The 15,904-nt window shown below is 43.7% G+C and overlaps 1 protein-coding gene across 1 annotated transcript; it reads right to left on the bottom strand.

Annotated features, from left to right (window-relative positions):
* Positions 1-1,296: 1,296 nt before the first annotated feature.
* Positions 1,297-12,597, bottom strand: LOC307094645 (complement factor H-related protein 3-like). The gene is made up of 7 exons (XM_079763663.1): positions 12,463-12,597; positions 8,815-8,988; positions 7,073-7,267; positions 6,489-6,659; positions 4,712-4,888; positions 4,312-4,494; positions 1,297-1,822 (listed from the first exon to the last, which is right to left on the bottom strand). Exons 1-7 carry the CDS (start codon positions 12,533-12,535, stop codon positions 1,626-1,628), a joined length of 1,170 nt encoding a protein of 389 aa, XP_079619789.1. The 5' UTR covers positions 12,536-12,597; the 3' UTR covers positions 1,297-1,625.
* Positions 12,598-15,904: the final 3,307 nt, after the last annotated feature.

Below are 15,904 nucleotides of genomic sequence, written 5' to 3'. Positions count from 1 at the left end.
TCTGAATTTAAGTGGCAGTACCAGGAAGCTAGTTGACTGAGGCCACTTGGTAGATATCAAAGTCCAAAGAGTTTTGCAATATCTGAAAATCTGCATGAACGATTTCACAATCATCTCCTGAGGTACTCCCCTGACAGGTACTTACAGCTTTCCTTTGGACAGTAATGGGCTGGTTCCAAAAGTGATACAAAACTCCAATCTTTAAACACTTCTTGAGAATGGGGGAGGTTCTTTCTCACCCAGGAGGTTCACGTGGGAATAGCTCTGACTCCATGTCTCTGTGACTGTCTCTTGTCCTCTCGTTGCTCTCACCCGACTGCAGTCCTTAGGGGTCTATGGACACCAGCCAGTGTGTCCACACATTCTACGGTCCTGTCTGTAGGGCAGCACTGATTTTTTTTGGCAAATTCACAACAGATCACACCACCAAGTCTAAGAATTTCAGCACATTCTTCACATTCAATAGTTTTCACGTTTTATTTCCTTTGAGAGAGAGAAGGAGGCAGAGGGAGAGATAGAAACATCTACAAGGAGAGAGAAACATCTACCTGCTGCCTCCTGCACGCCCCCTACTGGGGATCGAACCCATAATCCTAGCATGAGCCCTCACCTGGAATGAACCTGTGACCTCCTGGTGCGTGGGACGATGTCCAACCAACAGAGTCACACTGGCCGGCCTAGGCACCTTTCATTTGAGGGCACCACATATTCAGAAGCATGACATTGAGACATGGGAAGCATAAAGTCAAACCTAATCTGAGAACTAGTTTGCCCAATAAACTTCTGCTCAAATACTAATTGGAGACTAGTTATCACAGAGCTTCCATTGGACGTGACTTGGATTTGTTTTCATGTGCTTTCAGAATGGGTTCTGAGAAAACAGAAATTCAGTTCCCATATTGACTTAGGATCAGGGAAATATTTCAACATTTGCAACTTTACAATAACTGATGATTTTTGTCAAATAGAACAGCCAAGCTTGAACTCCGTCAAACAGTTCAAACCCCGCAGAGAGAGAGAGGGAGAGAGAGAGAGAGAGAGAGGGAGAGAGAGAGAGGGAGAGAGAGAGAGAGAGAGAGAGAGAGGGAGAGAGAGAGAGAGAGAGATGTGAGAGAGACACATCGATTGCTTGCATTCTGCACACACCTCACCTGGGACAGGGATCAAACTTGCAACCCAGGTACATGCCCTTGACCAGGAATTGAACCCCTGGTCCTCAGGCCAATGCTCTGACCACTGAACCACACCAGACAGGGCATTTTTAACGTGTAAATTTTTATTGTACAATTTCCCACAGTATATTCTAAGCTCACATGTTTTGTTTGGTTAAAGATTCGATTCAATAGGCAGAAAGCCACACCCTTACCTCCCTTGCTGTTTATTGCTCTATTGGCAAGGAGTCTAATCCCACGATGGTGAGGAATTATTGTCTTGGTACAAGTGTAAGCGATGATATAGTTGCGTTAACATCTTTGGGAGACGATTAAGTTGAGAAGGAGGCTAACATATCGCTCTTATGTCCTTTGAAATATAGTGGGAAAGAGCAGGCAATGCCAGAGACTGGCAAGCTTTTAGTCCAAGAGCAGTATGTGGGACTGGCCACATATTTGGTCAACAGGGCTTCTTCATTTACACGTGGGGTACTCCATTGTCCCTTCTAGACACACGGCTTGAAATGAGTCCACTGACGTCACCGCCTTGTGTCCCGGTTTGCACATAAAGTCGATGATATCCCCTGTTTTTACAAAATAGGTTTTGTCATATTTCCCTTTTAACCGTATGTTCTTCTCATTCATGATTTTTTCTGATATCACACATGGATCTGAAAGTAGAGGAAATAAATAAAAACAATTAGTAATCTTTCCTTTTATAAACAAATAAACCTTCAACCCAATGACTAGCTTAGAGGATGAAATAATGGAAAGAGCAAATGTACATCACGTGGGCCAAGGGTGTTGCTATTGCAATGTAACTGGAAGCAACATTCATATCCTCCTTTGTAATAAAAGTGTAATATGCTAAGTGTCCGGTCATCTGGTCGGCGGTTGAAACAATCAAAGCGTAATATACTAATGATATGCTAAGGCCGTTCAACTGCTCCCTATGATGTGCACTGACCACAAGGGGGCAGAAGCTCCTACTGGTAGGTTAGCTTGCTGCTGTGGTCTGGCTGATCAGGACTGAGGGAGATGGGCTGGACATACCCTGGAGCCCTCCCTTGTTCCCTCCCTGGATGGCCAACCTCCTGCATCCCTCATCAGCCCCGATCATGCACCAGTGGGGTCCCTCGGCCTGGCCGTGCCCTCTCGCAATCTGGGACCCCTCAGGAGATGTTTGAGAACCGGTTTCGGCCCGATCCCACAAGCAAAGCCGAGGGACCCCAATGGTGCACGGATTTGTGCACTTGGCCTCTAGTATATCATAAAAGGGTATTATGCAAATTGACCCGAATGGTAGAAGGACTGGGAATGACCGGTCGCTATGACGCGCACTGACCACCAGGGGGCAGATGCTCAATGCAGGAGCTGCCCCTAGTGGTAGTGTGATCCCACAGGGGGAGCTCCACTCAGCCACAAGCTGGGCTGATGGCTGCCAGCGCAGTGGTGGTGGCTGGAGCCTCTTCTGCCTCCTTGGTAGCACTATGGATGGCTGACTGTGGTTTATGCCTGCTCCCTGTGGGCAGCAGGCCTAAGCCATCAGTCACACATCCCCCGAGGGCTCCCGGGCTGGGAGAGGGATGTCTGACTGCCAGCTTAAGCCTGATCCCCTGGGGAGTGGGTCTAAGCCGACAGGTGGACATCCCCCAAGGGGTCCTGGACCTCAAGAGGGCGCAGGCCGGGCTGAGGAATCCCCACAAGTGCTCGGATTTTCGTCCATCACGCCTCTAGTATTGTAATAAAGTTTCAGACCTTTTCTTTTTTCTATGGGCAAACTGTTCTTACATTGTAGAACTTTATACATGCTAAAATTTTAATTTACTTAAAAAATGTTATTTATGGGGTGATATTGGTGAATAATATTACATAGGCTTTAAATGTTTAATTCTATGAAACATTATCTGTATATTGCATTGTGTGCCCATCACGCAAAATCAAATCATCTTTCACTGACATATATCTGACCCTCTTTACCCTCTACTACTGCCCCACCCGCTTCCCCTCTGATAACCACTATAGTGTTGTCTTTGTCTGTGAGATTTCATTGTTTGTTTCAATTTTATATCCCACATATAAGTGAAATAAATGGTTCATATTTTTTCTGTCTGACTTATTTCACTTAGCACGATATTCTCAGGGTCCATCCATGTTGCTGCAAATGGCAGTATTTCAACTTTTCTTATGTCAAATTTTGAAGATATCGTGGACTCCTATTACTCTTCTCTTGAAGCAAGTATTTTATATTCTAGTTCAGCCATCACTGTCATTGATAAGGCCTTAGACATAGCTAAAAGTCATGTTCACACATGAAGAAACAGAATAACACATATGACTCCTGATATCCAGAAATTTTGAAATGTTTCCCAGTACATTCAGATGTATATATTAGGTGAGTTCCACACACCTGCCAAAAACACTTTTTCTGATCTTTCCTTATGAACTTTAGTACTCCAAGCAAAATTTACCTCCTTGCTTTAATATACCATATGTCTGTATAATTTTTTATAAGATCTTGGATGTTGCCTTTGATGATCTTCGTAAATGCTCTCTGCTTATTTCAATTCGAAGACTCAAATACAGTCTTAGCTCTGTCACAGAACTGATGTTATGTCCCCAGAAAATGGACATTGCTTCCTATTCTTCGTGGGAGGAACAAGTCTTGAATGTGCTGGAGACATATCTTAGACTTGTCCATCTACTCAACCATCTAAACTTGAGATTTAGAACTTACCTTGGAAATTCAATACTTTCTTTTCCATATAACCTAGTTTGGAGCTATTTCTAGACTATTCTGACTTGGGTATGGTAACTTTGATTTCGGTCCTGGACTTACTGGGGTTGCTATAATCTCCCACAGAAGGGGACACATACACAGGAGAGGATGAGTCCCGTATGGTATGGTCCACCGTGGGGTCAGTTTGTGTATCAGAATGAGCCTCTCCGATTGTTCCTGTTTAAAGGACCATCTTTCATTGTTCACCTAGGGATTCTCCATGCTCATAGCCCTACACACGAGTCTCTGCATGTGAAACATTGAGCAGGAGAGCTGTTGGTGAGCACAGTTCTAGACTGACTCCTTGACTAGTAGACTGCATACGAGCTCATAAACATCACCCTCATGGTCTCAGGATCCAGAAGATTCTTGAGAACTTACCTATGCATCTCGGGGGTTCGGACCACTTTCCATAACTACAGGTTACATATTTAGGACCCTGAAATTTATAGTAGGCCTGGCATTGGTATTTCACTCTTGACCACGGAGGATACACTTTTAATGTGAAGGAGGTGATCTCTCCATTGCTAATCGCTGGAGGAGGCCCACACTTGTCTGCAGATTCTGAAAAAGAGCATTTTAAATGTTGAAGAGAAAACTGTAGTCTTATTGAAAACTATTTCCATAAAGCTGCATAAGAAGTATTATCCCTATTTTGCATTTTAAACCTTGTACCCACCATTTTGTTCAAAATGCCTTAGATCCCTATACTCAAGCGAGGACTCATACATGTAGACTTTTCAATTCCTGGAAAAGGAAATGCTGGAATCAAAACACTTACTAAAGCAGGTTGGCAAGTGGAGCCAGCCGTCCTCACCACACACCATGGAGCCCTTTTTGCTTCCATCTCTGTTTTCGTAGCCATCCAGGCATTGGTAGTCCAACATGTCATTGGGTCGAAAAGGTTTTCCAGTGAATATGGCTGTGGCATTCTCAAATATTGGCATGTCACAATGTTCTGAAGCAAAATAAAGACGACCATTGTATTTCCAATGCCATATCATGTAGAATCCAACTAAGAAAATCGCATCCTGGCAATACTAAACTTTACCATCGGTGTGTGGATAAGTGAAGTATCAGGTGACAAGTATCTGAGTTAGTGTTATTGTGAGCTGGATGAGTTGTATGACATGAAGAATGGATTTCCTTATCCATACTTTTTCCTATCATTCAAAACCTCTAAATATAGGTTATGAACCTTTGGTCAAAACCTATTTTTAACTGTGAGTATGGCACTGGCTGTTACTACATTACACTACTATCATGATACGATGCTATCATTTGAAGGACAACACCATTTGTGAATGTAAGAGGTAATGTATGTATTTATGTGGCAGACATACTACCACTAAGAGTGTGAGTCTTAGAGAAAGACTGTAGTCCTTGGATACAGGATCCATGTATTTATATAAAACACCCTCCTTTCCCTAATGATTCCCAGAATTGAAAGTTTCTCCACATTGATTTTAAAAATGCATTGCAAAGGGTACAGCTTTTTCACTAAAGGGAGTCCATGAAATAGAAAGCCATGCTTTAAAAATGTAAGAACGGATATCTCTTTGTGTGCTTTTTAAGTCAATTTGCCCACTTTCTGTAGCATATAGTTTAGTTTTTCTTGAAAATAGTCTTATTTTTTTAAATATCTATAAATGTTCTTAGTCTGAGTGAATTAATAGTAAGTATTTCAACCCCAGTACCGGGTGTAGGCAAAGCTGGACAAAGACACTCCTTTAAGGGTTCAGTAGATTCCTGAATTCCCAGTTCAAATCAGTGATCACTGCTTTGATAAACACATGTAAGAAGACTCCAATTAAAGATCAACTCTAATATATCCTGATGTACGCTGAGTGGCCAGATGATGATGATCTCTGAACGCATAATAATCTGGCCACTCAGTGTATATCCTATATAATAAAAGGCTAATATGCAAATTGTCCCCTTGACCAGGAGTTCAACCAGCAGGCAGGCCGGCCAACCGCCCATGCCCCCTCCCCCTGGCCAGGCTGGCCGGACCCCACCCATGCACGAATTCATGCACCGAGCCTAAAATATATATATATATATATATATATATATATATATATATATATATATATATACACATACACACACACACACAAACACACACACACACACACAAACACACACTGAGTGGTCAGATTATTATGCGTTCAGAGATCATAATAATCTGGCCACTCCGTGTATATGTGACATTGGGCAAGCAGTGTATTTATTTTTAATTTAAAAGTCATTTTCAATGCTTCTTCAATGAACACACACAGTGCGTGATCTTAATCTCTGTTTCACTTAACATTATTTCACAATACTCATGCCTTATTGCTCACTGTCACGTACTACAATAAATTAACGACCTATTCGTTATCAAAAATTTAAAACTTTGCAAACACATCTGGAACAGGAAATGAAGTAGGCCATTGTTTTAAAGCCAAGAAGGCGTGGCCCATTCACCTTGAGAGGTGACACATTAAACTTTCCATAGGGATACGTCTGGTTTTAGAAAATCCCAGATGGACTGGATATCAGGGTGGTTCACTTACTGACGCATCTGGGAAGCGAGGACCAGCCATTCTCCGTACACGTCACTGTTCTCTGTGGGTATGGGAGACTGTAGCCCCGTTGGCAGTCGATTTTGACAGAATGTCCCTGTAAAAATGTTTTTTCTTTAGGTGGAGAACGTAGATGTTCCAAGTCATTGAAAACACACTTTCCTGAGAATTACACAATGATCATAAAAAGGAATAAATGTAGTCATAGTCATGAATTAAAAATCATCTTTACAATCTTTAAACTAGAATGCATAAGCATCTCAACATGCAGCTTAAGTAAAATGAAAATTGCTAGTAAATGTGTTTGAAAAAGAAAAACCAAGATGAAAGATGATTTATCTGTGGTTTTCACAATTAAACTATGAATAAATGATACCAACATCGTTATAAAGTCTTCTTTCATCTCCCATGTTTTTAATGAGGGACTTATCATGAAAGAAAATATCTATATTGGTCTTTCTGCTCAGAGAACTCTTCCCTTGCCCGTATTTTTTCACACAGGCTTAGCGGTGCTCATGTTTTGCTCTCTGAACTCTGAACTATTGCCACGTGCACAGGACAGAGAGTTTACTCACTGCGGCAGGGCACTTCTGGCGTCCATCCATCTTGTGTGCAAGTAACGTAATCCCAGAAATCTTCAGAAGGGGTCACATAGTTTTCATCACAGGAATAGTAAAACCATTGTCCTATCGATGCTGGGAAGTATGATCTATATTTTTCTTCCTTGTATAGGCGTCCATGCTTTATTTCTGGAAATTCACAGGGATTTGCTAGCAATTAAAACAAACAAAACACAGGATAAGTAATGTTATACCTTAATATAAATGTAATGAGAGATACCTTGTTTCATTGATGAATTATATTCTCATATGTCCATAATTACACTCATTGCATTAGGCTTTCTAGGTCAAGAAAAGTTATAACCTTCAGATGATGTAACACTTGTTCCCTGATCATTTCACAATATAGACAAATATTGAATCATCATCTACACAATGATTATTTAAATGATATTTTATCTACATAAATAGTCACTCTTCTCTTGTCATTGTTATGCACACTGAGGTCTGTGTCATGTGGTCATGGCCTCCTCTTTAAGGCACCTGACTGTCCACATTCATTTGGCCTTGGCCTTGAGTGAACACTGAGCCATTGACCTGCTATGTGTATCATTTCATTTGTCACCCGTGGAAGATCCAGCTTAAGTGGGGGCCCCTTTGACGATGAACTGATATACAAGGAACAGCAATGAGACTGTAGAGACAGAAAACACTGGGAAAAGGGCAACCCCCCAGGAATAAAATTCCCTGTGGACTGAGGGGCATGTGTGCCAGGGGATGGCTTTAGAAGGTGCACAATGTCTCCCACATTCATTCCCCCTCATACAAGGGAGCCCCGTGCCCCTCCCTTGAGTGAGGCTGGACGTAGGGACGGGCTTCTGAAGAGTTCACGTGGCCGAGGGGACCGGGTGTGACCACCAGGTCATCAATGCTCTGGAGGCGCCTCCAGGGCCCTCAGGTCACTCGCTCTGAGGAGGGTTACCTCCACTCAGGCCTCCGATGGAGATGCCCAGATGGACGGATGCGCAGGCTCCTGCACACGCCCTGGGCAGCATCCCAGGTGCAGCAGGGAGCGGCCCAGACCAGGCAGCTAAGTGGCTCCCAAATGCTGACCCCGCCAATGCTGACACACGGGAGGCTGTTGTATGAGGCAGTCTATTCAGGGGTGTTTGTTACCCAGACATCAATATCTAATGTACTCGGTGTTGACTGGTAGTGCTCTTACCCAGTGTTCTAATTCACATATTAGAGTATTAGTGAGAGAAATATATATTCGTACATACACATCACATATTTAACACTGAATAACAAAAAATTATGTTTTTATTAACAAAAATGTGGTTTTAATCTTAATTAGAATTGGATACTTTGGAAATTAAAGCCTGCCTTGAAGCCCTCTGCTTTACCTTCTCAGTGAGGCCAAGATTTGGACTTCTTAGGTCCCCTTTATTTTTTTAATTTTTTAAATTGACTTTAGAGAGGAAGGGGGGGGGGAGAGAGAGAGAGAGAGAGAGAGAGAGAGAAATATCAATGAACACAGATAATAATTGATCTGCTGCCTCCTATATGCCCCACACTGGGGATTGAGCCACCAAACTGGACATGTACCTTGACCAAACATTGAGCCATGAGCTCTTAGTTCACAGGTCAATGCTCAACCACTGAGCCATGTTGGCCAGGCAGATCCCCCTTATTTTTAAGTTTAAGAGAAGTAATTTCAGAATTAAGAAGCAGGTCAAGATATGGAGGGAACTTACAGCTACATCTTGGAGGAGGATCCCAGCCTTTGTCAGTACATTTTGCAATATTTCCCCGGGTGGAAGGGAGAAAGCCACTTTTACAGTAGTATGTGATTGCTTGTCCCAGTCCGTAATTGGCCCTTTCAGGAATGTAGTGACTGTTTGCAATTCTTGGCGGGTCACATGCTATTTCTGAAAAGTAAAAGAATGTAAATTATGCAGAAATCACATAAAAATCATCAAGGACATGAGAATAGAGTGAATGTCATTTTTTTGGGTCTTTCCAAAGAGCAAAAGGGCATTCAAATAAGCACCCTGTCCATATATATATATATATATATATATATATATATATATATATATATATCTCCTATCTAATAATAGACAAATATGCAAATTGACCATACCTCTGACACCCACAAGCCACGCCCACAAACCACGCCCACCATCCAATCAGAGCGAGTATGCAAATTAACCCAAACCAAGATGGCTACAGCCATAGAGAGCAAGGTTTCCTAGGTAACAGAGGAAGCCAAGCTTTCCGCCTGCCCTTGCCAGGCCTAAGCCTCCACTCAAGCTACAAAGTTTCAATTATAGAAGGTAAACAAGTTCAAACAAATGGCGGCAGAATGGAGCTTGAGAGAGCAGGCCAGGGTTGCCGCCAGCAACAGGGGGAGCAAAGCTTTCCACACACCCTGGCTGGGTCCACCCGCTTAAGGCAACAAAGCTTCAATTATAACCCCAATACAAATGGCTACCGGCCTTGGAGGGAGCCCCAGGCTTGGCTCCGCTCCAGGCTACAAAGTTCTAATTGTAGAAGGAAAATAAATTCCAGATACCAGGGCCTCCGCTTGCATTGCCAGGTGGCGTGGCCCGCCTGCAAACCACCACAGGCCTCTCGCTCAGGCCGCCCCACACCCCAAGAGAACCCCCACCTGATCCGGGACGCCCTTCAGGCCAAACCGGCTGGCCCCCAACCCTGTACCAGGCCTCTATCCTATCTAATAAAAGAGTAATATGCAGATTGATCATCACTGCAACACACAATATAGCTGCCCCCATGTGGTCAAAGATCCTGCCCCCATGTGGACACAAGATGGCCACCACAAGATGGCCAGCAGGAGAGGGCAGTAGGGAGGCACCCAGCCTGCAAGGGAGGGCAGTTGAGAAGGACCAGGCCTGCAAGGGAGGGCAGTTGGAGGTGATGAACCCTGCAGGAGAGGGCAGTTAGGGGTAACCAGGCTGGCAGAGGAGGGAAGTTGGGGGCAAACAGGCTGGCAGCAGAGTGGTTAGGGGCTGATCAGGCTGGCAGGCAGAAGCGGTTAGGGGCAATCAGGAAGGCATGCAGGCAAGCAGTTGGGAGCCAGCAGTCCTGGATTGTGAGAGGGATGTCCGACTGCCCGTTTAGGCCCGATTTCACTGGGATCGGGCCTAAACGGGCAGTCGGACATCCCTAGAGAGGTCCCAGATTGGAGAGGGTACAGGCTGGGCTGAGGGACAACCCCCCTCCGTGCACGAATTTCATGCACTGGGCCTCTAGTATGTGTATATATATATATATATATATATATATATATATATATATATATATATATATACACATACATACATATATATATATGTATATATATATATACACACACACATATATATGTGTATATATATATATATACACACATATATATGTATATATATACATATACATATATATATATATATATATATATATATATATATATATATATATATATATGTATGCATACATACTAGAGGCCCGATGCATGAAATTCGTGCATGGGGTGGGTGTCCCCTCAGCCCAGCCTGCACCCTCTCCAATCCGGGATCCCTCAGGGGATGTCTGACTGCCAGTTTAGGCCTGATCCCGGGGATCGCGCCTAAACCGGCAGTCGGACATCCCTCTTACAATCCGGGACTGCTGGCTCCTAACTACTCACATGCCTGCCTGCCTGATTGCCCCTAACTGACCCCCTGACAGCCTGATCACCCCTAAGTGCTTCCCTGCTGGCCTGATTTCCCCCAACTGTCCCCCCTGCCAGCCTGGTTGCCCCCAACTGCCCCCCCTGCCAGCCTGTTGCCCCTTACTGCTCCCACCACCAGCCTGATCACCCCCAACTGCCCCCCTCTGCTGGCCTGGTCACCTCTCACTGCCCCCCTGCCAGCCTGGTCACCCCACGCAGCCTGCTGTTCAGTCGATTGGTCGTCCCTCACTAACCCCCCTGTCGGCCTGGTCGCCCCACGCAGCCTGCTGTTTGGTCCTTACTGTGAGGGCATCCTGACCAATTTGCATATTACCCTTTTATTAGTATAGATTAGCAACTATTACATTAAAACTAGTAGAAAATATATGTGACCTTCTAGACACACGTGTTAAGTAAATATGTCTCCAGAGTTTAATGTTAATTGACATTAACCTCAAATGAACCTGAAAAATGTTCTTTTTTTTTTTTTTTTTTTGGCAGACAGGTGTGGCTTGGGAGTTAGTTGAGTATTGACCTATGAAGCAAGAAATCATAGTTCAATTCCTGGTCAGGGCACATGCCTGGGTTGGGGGCTTGATTCCCAGCAAGGGGTGTGAAGGAGGGAGTCGATCAAGGATTTTTTCTCATCATTGATGTTTCTACTCTCTCTTCCTCTCCTTCCACTCTGAAGTCAATAAACTATATTTTAAAAATAAAAATAAAATATACATTTATTTTCTCTCACATTTTAATGTGCTATATCTATCAGATTTTCATGTTACTATTGTAGTCCAGTCTACATATTCTAGTTTTCACTAAACTTAACACCAATGTTTGAAGTCAAAAGCTATGAGACACATATAAAAACACGTTTATAAAAAACACATATAAAAAAATCGTTTCCCTAAGAGACCAACCGAATACTATTGGGAGAATTTTGTTAAATTAGTTAAGAATAGAAGAACTTCTGGTGGCTGCTTTCAAGCAGTGGGCATAAATCCCTTGACAAATTGTAATTCCCTACTCTCATCATCTCCATTACAGCCAATGGAGCTGTTAAAACATTGCCAGGGCAGGTGCCTCTATCCAAAATAGTAACAGCTGAGATAGTGCAAACATGTGAGGCCACATTTTTTTCCTACTGTTAGAAGCCATCATTAAGATTTGGAAGATGAATAATAGTTCCATATTGGCACTCCATGTTGTGAATCAGTAGAAACGTCCAGTTTGCACAGGGATGGGTGAATTGGGCCAAAGGTGGTTTTTATTTAGCCGGTCTTGGTACTTTTCATCATTCCTGCAAATGACTCATTGTCAGAGATTGTCTCTTAATGAATGCAGAGACCAAAGTTTTTGTAAATGGCTCTCAAATACCCTAGCTGTTGGGATCAACTCCTGGTCAAGGGCACATGTCTGGGTGGCAGTTTCTATCCCGGGCCCTGGTTGGGGCTTGTGTGAGAGGAAACCACTCCATGTGTCCCTCTCACATCCATGTCTCTCTCTGCCTCTCCCTTTACCCGTTTTTCCTTCTCTCTTTCTCTCCCTTTGCCCTCCTTTCCACTCTCTCTCTAAAGATCAATGGAGAGAGAATTGAAAGATTGAGGATTGAAAAAAAAAAAAAAAGACAAATGAAAAAGGTCCAACCCTACTTATGAAGGAGCTAAATATTCCATCAGTTTCAACTCACCTTGTCCACAAGCCCAGGAGACCCACAGGGTGAGGATGACCTTGACTAGTAACAGCATGGTAGAGCTCCCCATGGTGTGTTAGCACAGATCGTCCAGCGCTGCTGTTTGGGGTTTCAAATCTGCTTCATGAGCCGTTACCAAGTGTGAGTGAGACCCCGGATTTAAGTGAAATACCAGGATGCTAGTTGACTGAGGTCACTCGGTAGATATCAAATTACAAGAGTTTTGGAATATCTGTAAATTTTATGAATTATTTCACAATCATTTCTTGACTTCATTCCCTGACACGTACTTACAGTTTTCCTTAGGGACAGTAATTGTAAGGCTGGCTGGAAAAGTGATATAAAACACGAATTTTTAAACACTTCTTGAGAATGGGTGAGGTTCTTTCTCAACCAGGAGGTTCACGTGGGAATAGCTCTGACTCCATGTCCCTGTGACTGTCTCTTGTCCTCTCGTTGCTCTCACCTGACTGCAGTCCTTAGGGGTCTATGGACACCAGCCATTGTGTCCACACAGTGTACGGTCCTGTCTGTAGGACAGCACTGATTTTTTTTTTTTTTGGGGTGAACTCACAACAGACCACACCAACAAGTCCAAGGATTTCAGCACATTCTTCACATTCAGTATTTTGCACATGTTTTATTTCCTTTTAGAGAGAGAAGGAGGAAGAGGGAGAGATAGATAGAAACATCCATGATGAGAGAGAAACATCTACAAGGAGAGAGAAACATCTACCTTCTCCCTCCTGCACGCCCCCTACTGGGGAATGAGCCCCTAACCAGGGCATGTGTCCTGACCCTGAATGAACTGGTTCTCTTGGTGCATGGTGTGATGTCCAACCAGCTGAAACACCCTGGCTGGGCTGAGTCTCCTTTCATTTGAGGACACAACATATTCAGAGGCATGCCGTGGAGAAAATGGGAAGAGTAAAGGCTAACCCAACCAGAGAACTAGTTTGGCTAATAAGCTTCTGCTCAAATACTAATTGGAGACTAGTTACCACAGAGTTTCCATTGGACGGGACTTGGATTTGTTTTTATGTGCTTTCAGCATGGGTTCTGAGAAAATAAAAATTCAGTTGCTATGTCTATTAGCATCAGGAAAATTGTTCATGGGCCAGATATTTTAAGATTTGCAACTTTTAAATAACTGATTATTTTTGTCAAATAGAAGAGCCAGGTTTCAACTCCGTCAAACAGTTCAAACCCTGCAGATGGAAACCATGACAACTGCCCCTCTTCCTCACAACAAGTCTTCTTCAGTCCATGACTCACTTATGACTCCAGTAAGAGACTATAGTAAAGAGGTTATTTCCACTTATTATTTGAATGTATATTATATAGGAATAGTTGTTAATCCTCACCTGAGGATATTTTTTCCATTGATTTTTAGAGAGAGTGGAAGGGAGGGAAGAAAGAAAAGAGAAAGAGAGAGAGAGAGAGAGAGAGAGAGAGAGAGAGAGAGAGAGAAAGGTGAGAGAGACACATCGATTGCTTGTGTTCTGCACAAGTCTTGACTGGGATGGGGATAGCACCTGCCACCCAGGTACACACCATTGACCAGGAACTGAACCCCAGACCTTTGGTCCTTGGGCCAATGCTCTGACCACTGAACCACACCAGAAAGGACATTTTGACATATAATTTTTGATTGCACTATTTTCCCCAATACATTCTAAGCTCCCGTGTTTTGTTTGGTTAAACATCCAATTGAACAGGCAGAAAGCCACACCGTTACCGCCCTTGCTGTTTATTGCTCTATTGGCAAGGAGTCTAATCCCACGACGGTGAAGAATTATTGTTTTGGTACAAGTGTAAGCGAAGATATAGTTGCGTTAACATCTTTGGGAGACGATTAAGTTGAGAAGGAGGCTAACATGTTGCTCTTATGTCTTTTGCAATAGAGTGGGAAAGAGCAGGAAATGCCAGAAGACTGGCAAGCTTTGAGGCAGGAGGAGCAGTCGGTGGGGCCGGCCACTTATCTGGGGCAACAGGGCTTCTTTATTCACACCTGGGGAACTCCACCGTCCCTTCAAGACACACGGCTTGAAATGACGCCTCTGACGTCAACGCCCTGTGTCCCGATTTGCACATAAATTCCACGATATCCCCTGTTTTTACATAATAGGGTTTGTCATCTTTCCCTTTTAACCGTATGTTCTTTTCATTCAAGCTTTCTTTGGATATGATGCATGGTTCTGAAAGTAGAAGAAATAAGCACTAATAATAATCTTTCCTTTACGGACAAATAAAGCTTCAACCTAATGATGAGTTTAGGTCAACATAAGACGATGAAGTTATCAAAAAAGCTAATGTACATCATCAATGTTGACCGAGTCCTGTCCTCCGCCCCGGTGTGCGGGCCCTCACAACTCCCCAGCAGGCAGCTGCTCCTCCTCACACACCAGGAAGCTGAGGGGAAGGGAAGGTCAGGCGCACCTGTCCAAGGTCACAGAGCTCATCAGGTGGACCCGGTAGTGTGACCCCAGGGCCTTGCCTCTGTCTCTGGGATGTTTGCCACCCACACATGTGATGTACCTTAGCTGTTCCTGGTCAAGGGCATGCGCCTAAGTTGCAGGTTGGATTACTGTCCCAATTGGAGGATGTGCAGGATGCAAACAATTGATGTGTCTCTCTCACATCGATGTTCTCTCTCTCTCCCCCTCTCCCCCCCTTTTCCCCTTCCCTACATTCTCTTACTGTATTCAGAGGTGAATCGTGGACTGAAGAAGACTTGTTGTGAGGATGAAGGGCAGTTTTCATTGGTTCCATCTTTAGGGTTTGAACTGCTTGGCAGAGTTGAAGCTTTGCTCTTCTATTTGACAAAAATAATCAGTTGTTTTAGAGCTACAAATCTTAACGAACCTGGTCAATGAACAATTTCTCTGACCCGAAGTCAATATGGGAACTGAATTTCTGTTTTCTCAGAACCCATTCAGAAAGCACATAAAGACAAATCCAAGTCCCGTCCAATGGAAGCTCTGTGGTAACTAGTCTCCAATTAGTATTTGAGCAGAAGTGTATTAGCCAAACTAGTTCTCAGTTGTGTTAGCCTTTACTCTTCCCATTTTCTCCACGGCATGTCTCTGAATATGTTGTGTCCTCAAATGAAAGGAGCCTCGGCCCAGCCAGGGTGTCTCAGCTGGTTGGACATCATACCATGCACCAAGAGAACCAGTTCATTCAGGGTCAGGACACATGCCCTGGTTAGGGGCTCATTCCCCAGTAGGGGGCGTGCAGGAGGCAGAGATAGATGTTTCTCATCATGGATGTTTCTATATTTCTCTTCCTCTGCCTCTGTGTCTCTCTAAAAACAAAACATATGAAAACCATTGAATGTGCGGAATCCTTGGACTTGGTGGTGTGGTCTTTTGTGAGTTTACAAAAAAAATCAGTGCTGTCCTACAGACAGGACCGTACACTGTGTGGACACACTGGC

Source organism: Cnephaeus nilssonii, assembly GCF_951640355.1.
Source record: "Cnephaeus nilssonii genome assembly, chromosome: 23".
NCBI classification, from domain to species: Eukaryota; Metazoa; Chordata; class Mammalia; order Chiroptera; family Vespertilionidae; genus Cnephaeus; species Cnephaeus nilssonii.
Note: the sequence above shows the minus strand (reverse complement) of the source record. Positions and strands in the feature narration are given on the sequence as shown.

Bases quoted from the DNA above. Each gene is read 5' to 3' on its own strand.
- LOC307094645 (XM_079763663.1), bottom strand. From the start codon at position 12,535: ATGGGGAGCTCTACCATGCTGTTACTAGTCAAGGTCATCCTCACCCTG. The intron at 7,268-8,814 runs GTAAGTTCCCTC...TTTAATTGCTAG, and splicing joins TCCTCCTCCAAGATGTAGCT to CAAATCCCTGTGAATTTCCA. The intron at 6,660-7,072 runs GTGAGTAAACTC...TGTAATTCTCAG, and splicing joins GCCAGAAGTGCCCTGCCGCA to GAAAGTGTGTTTTCAATGAC.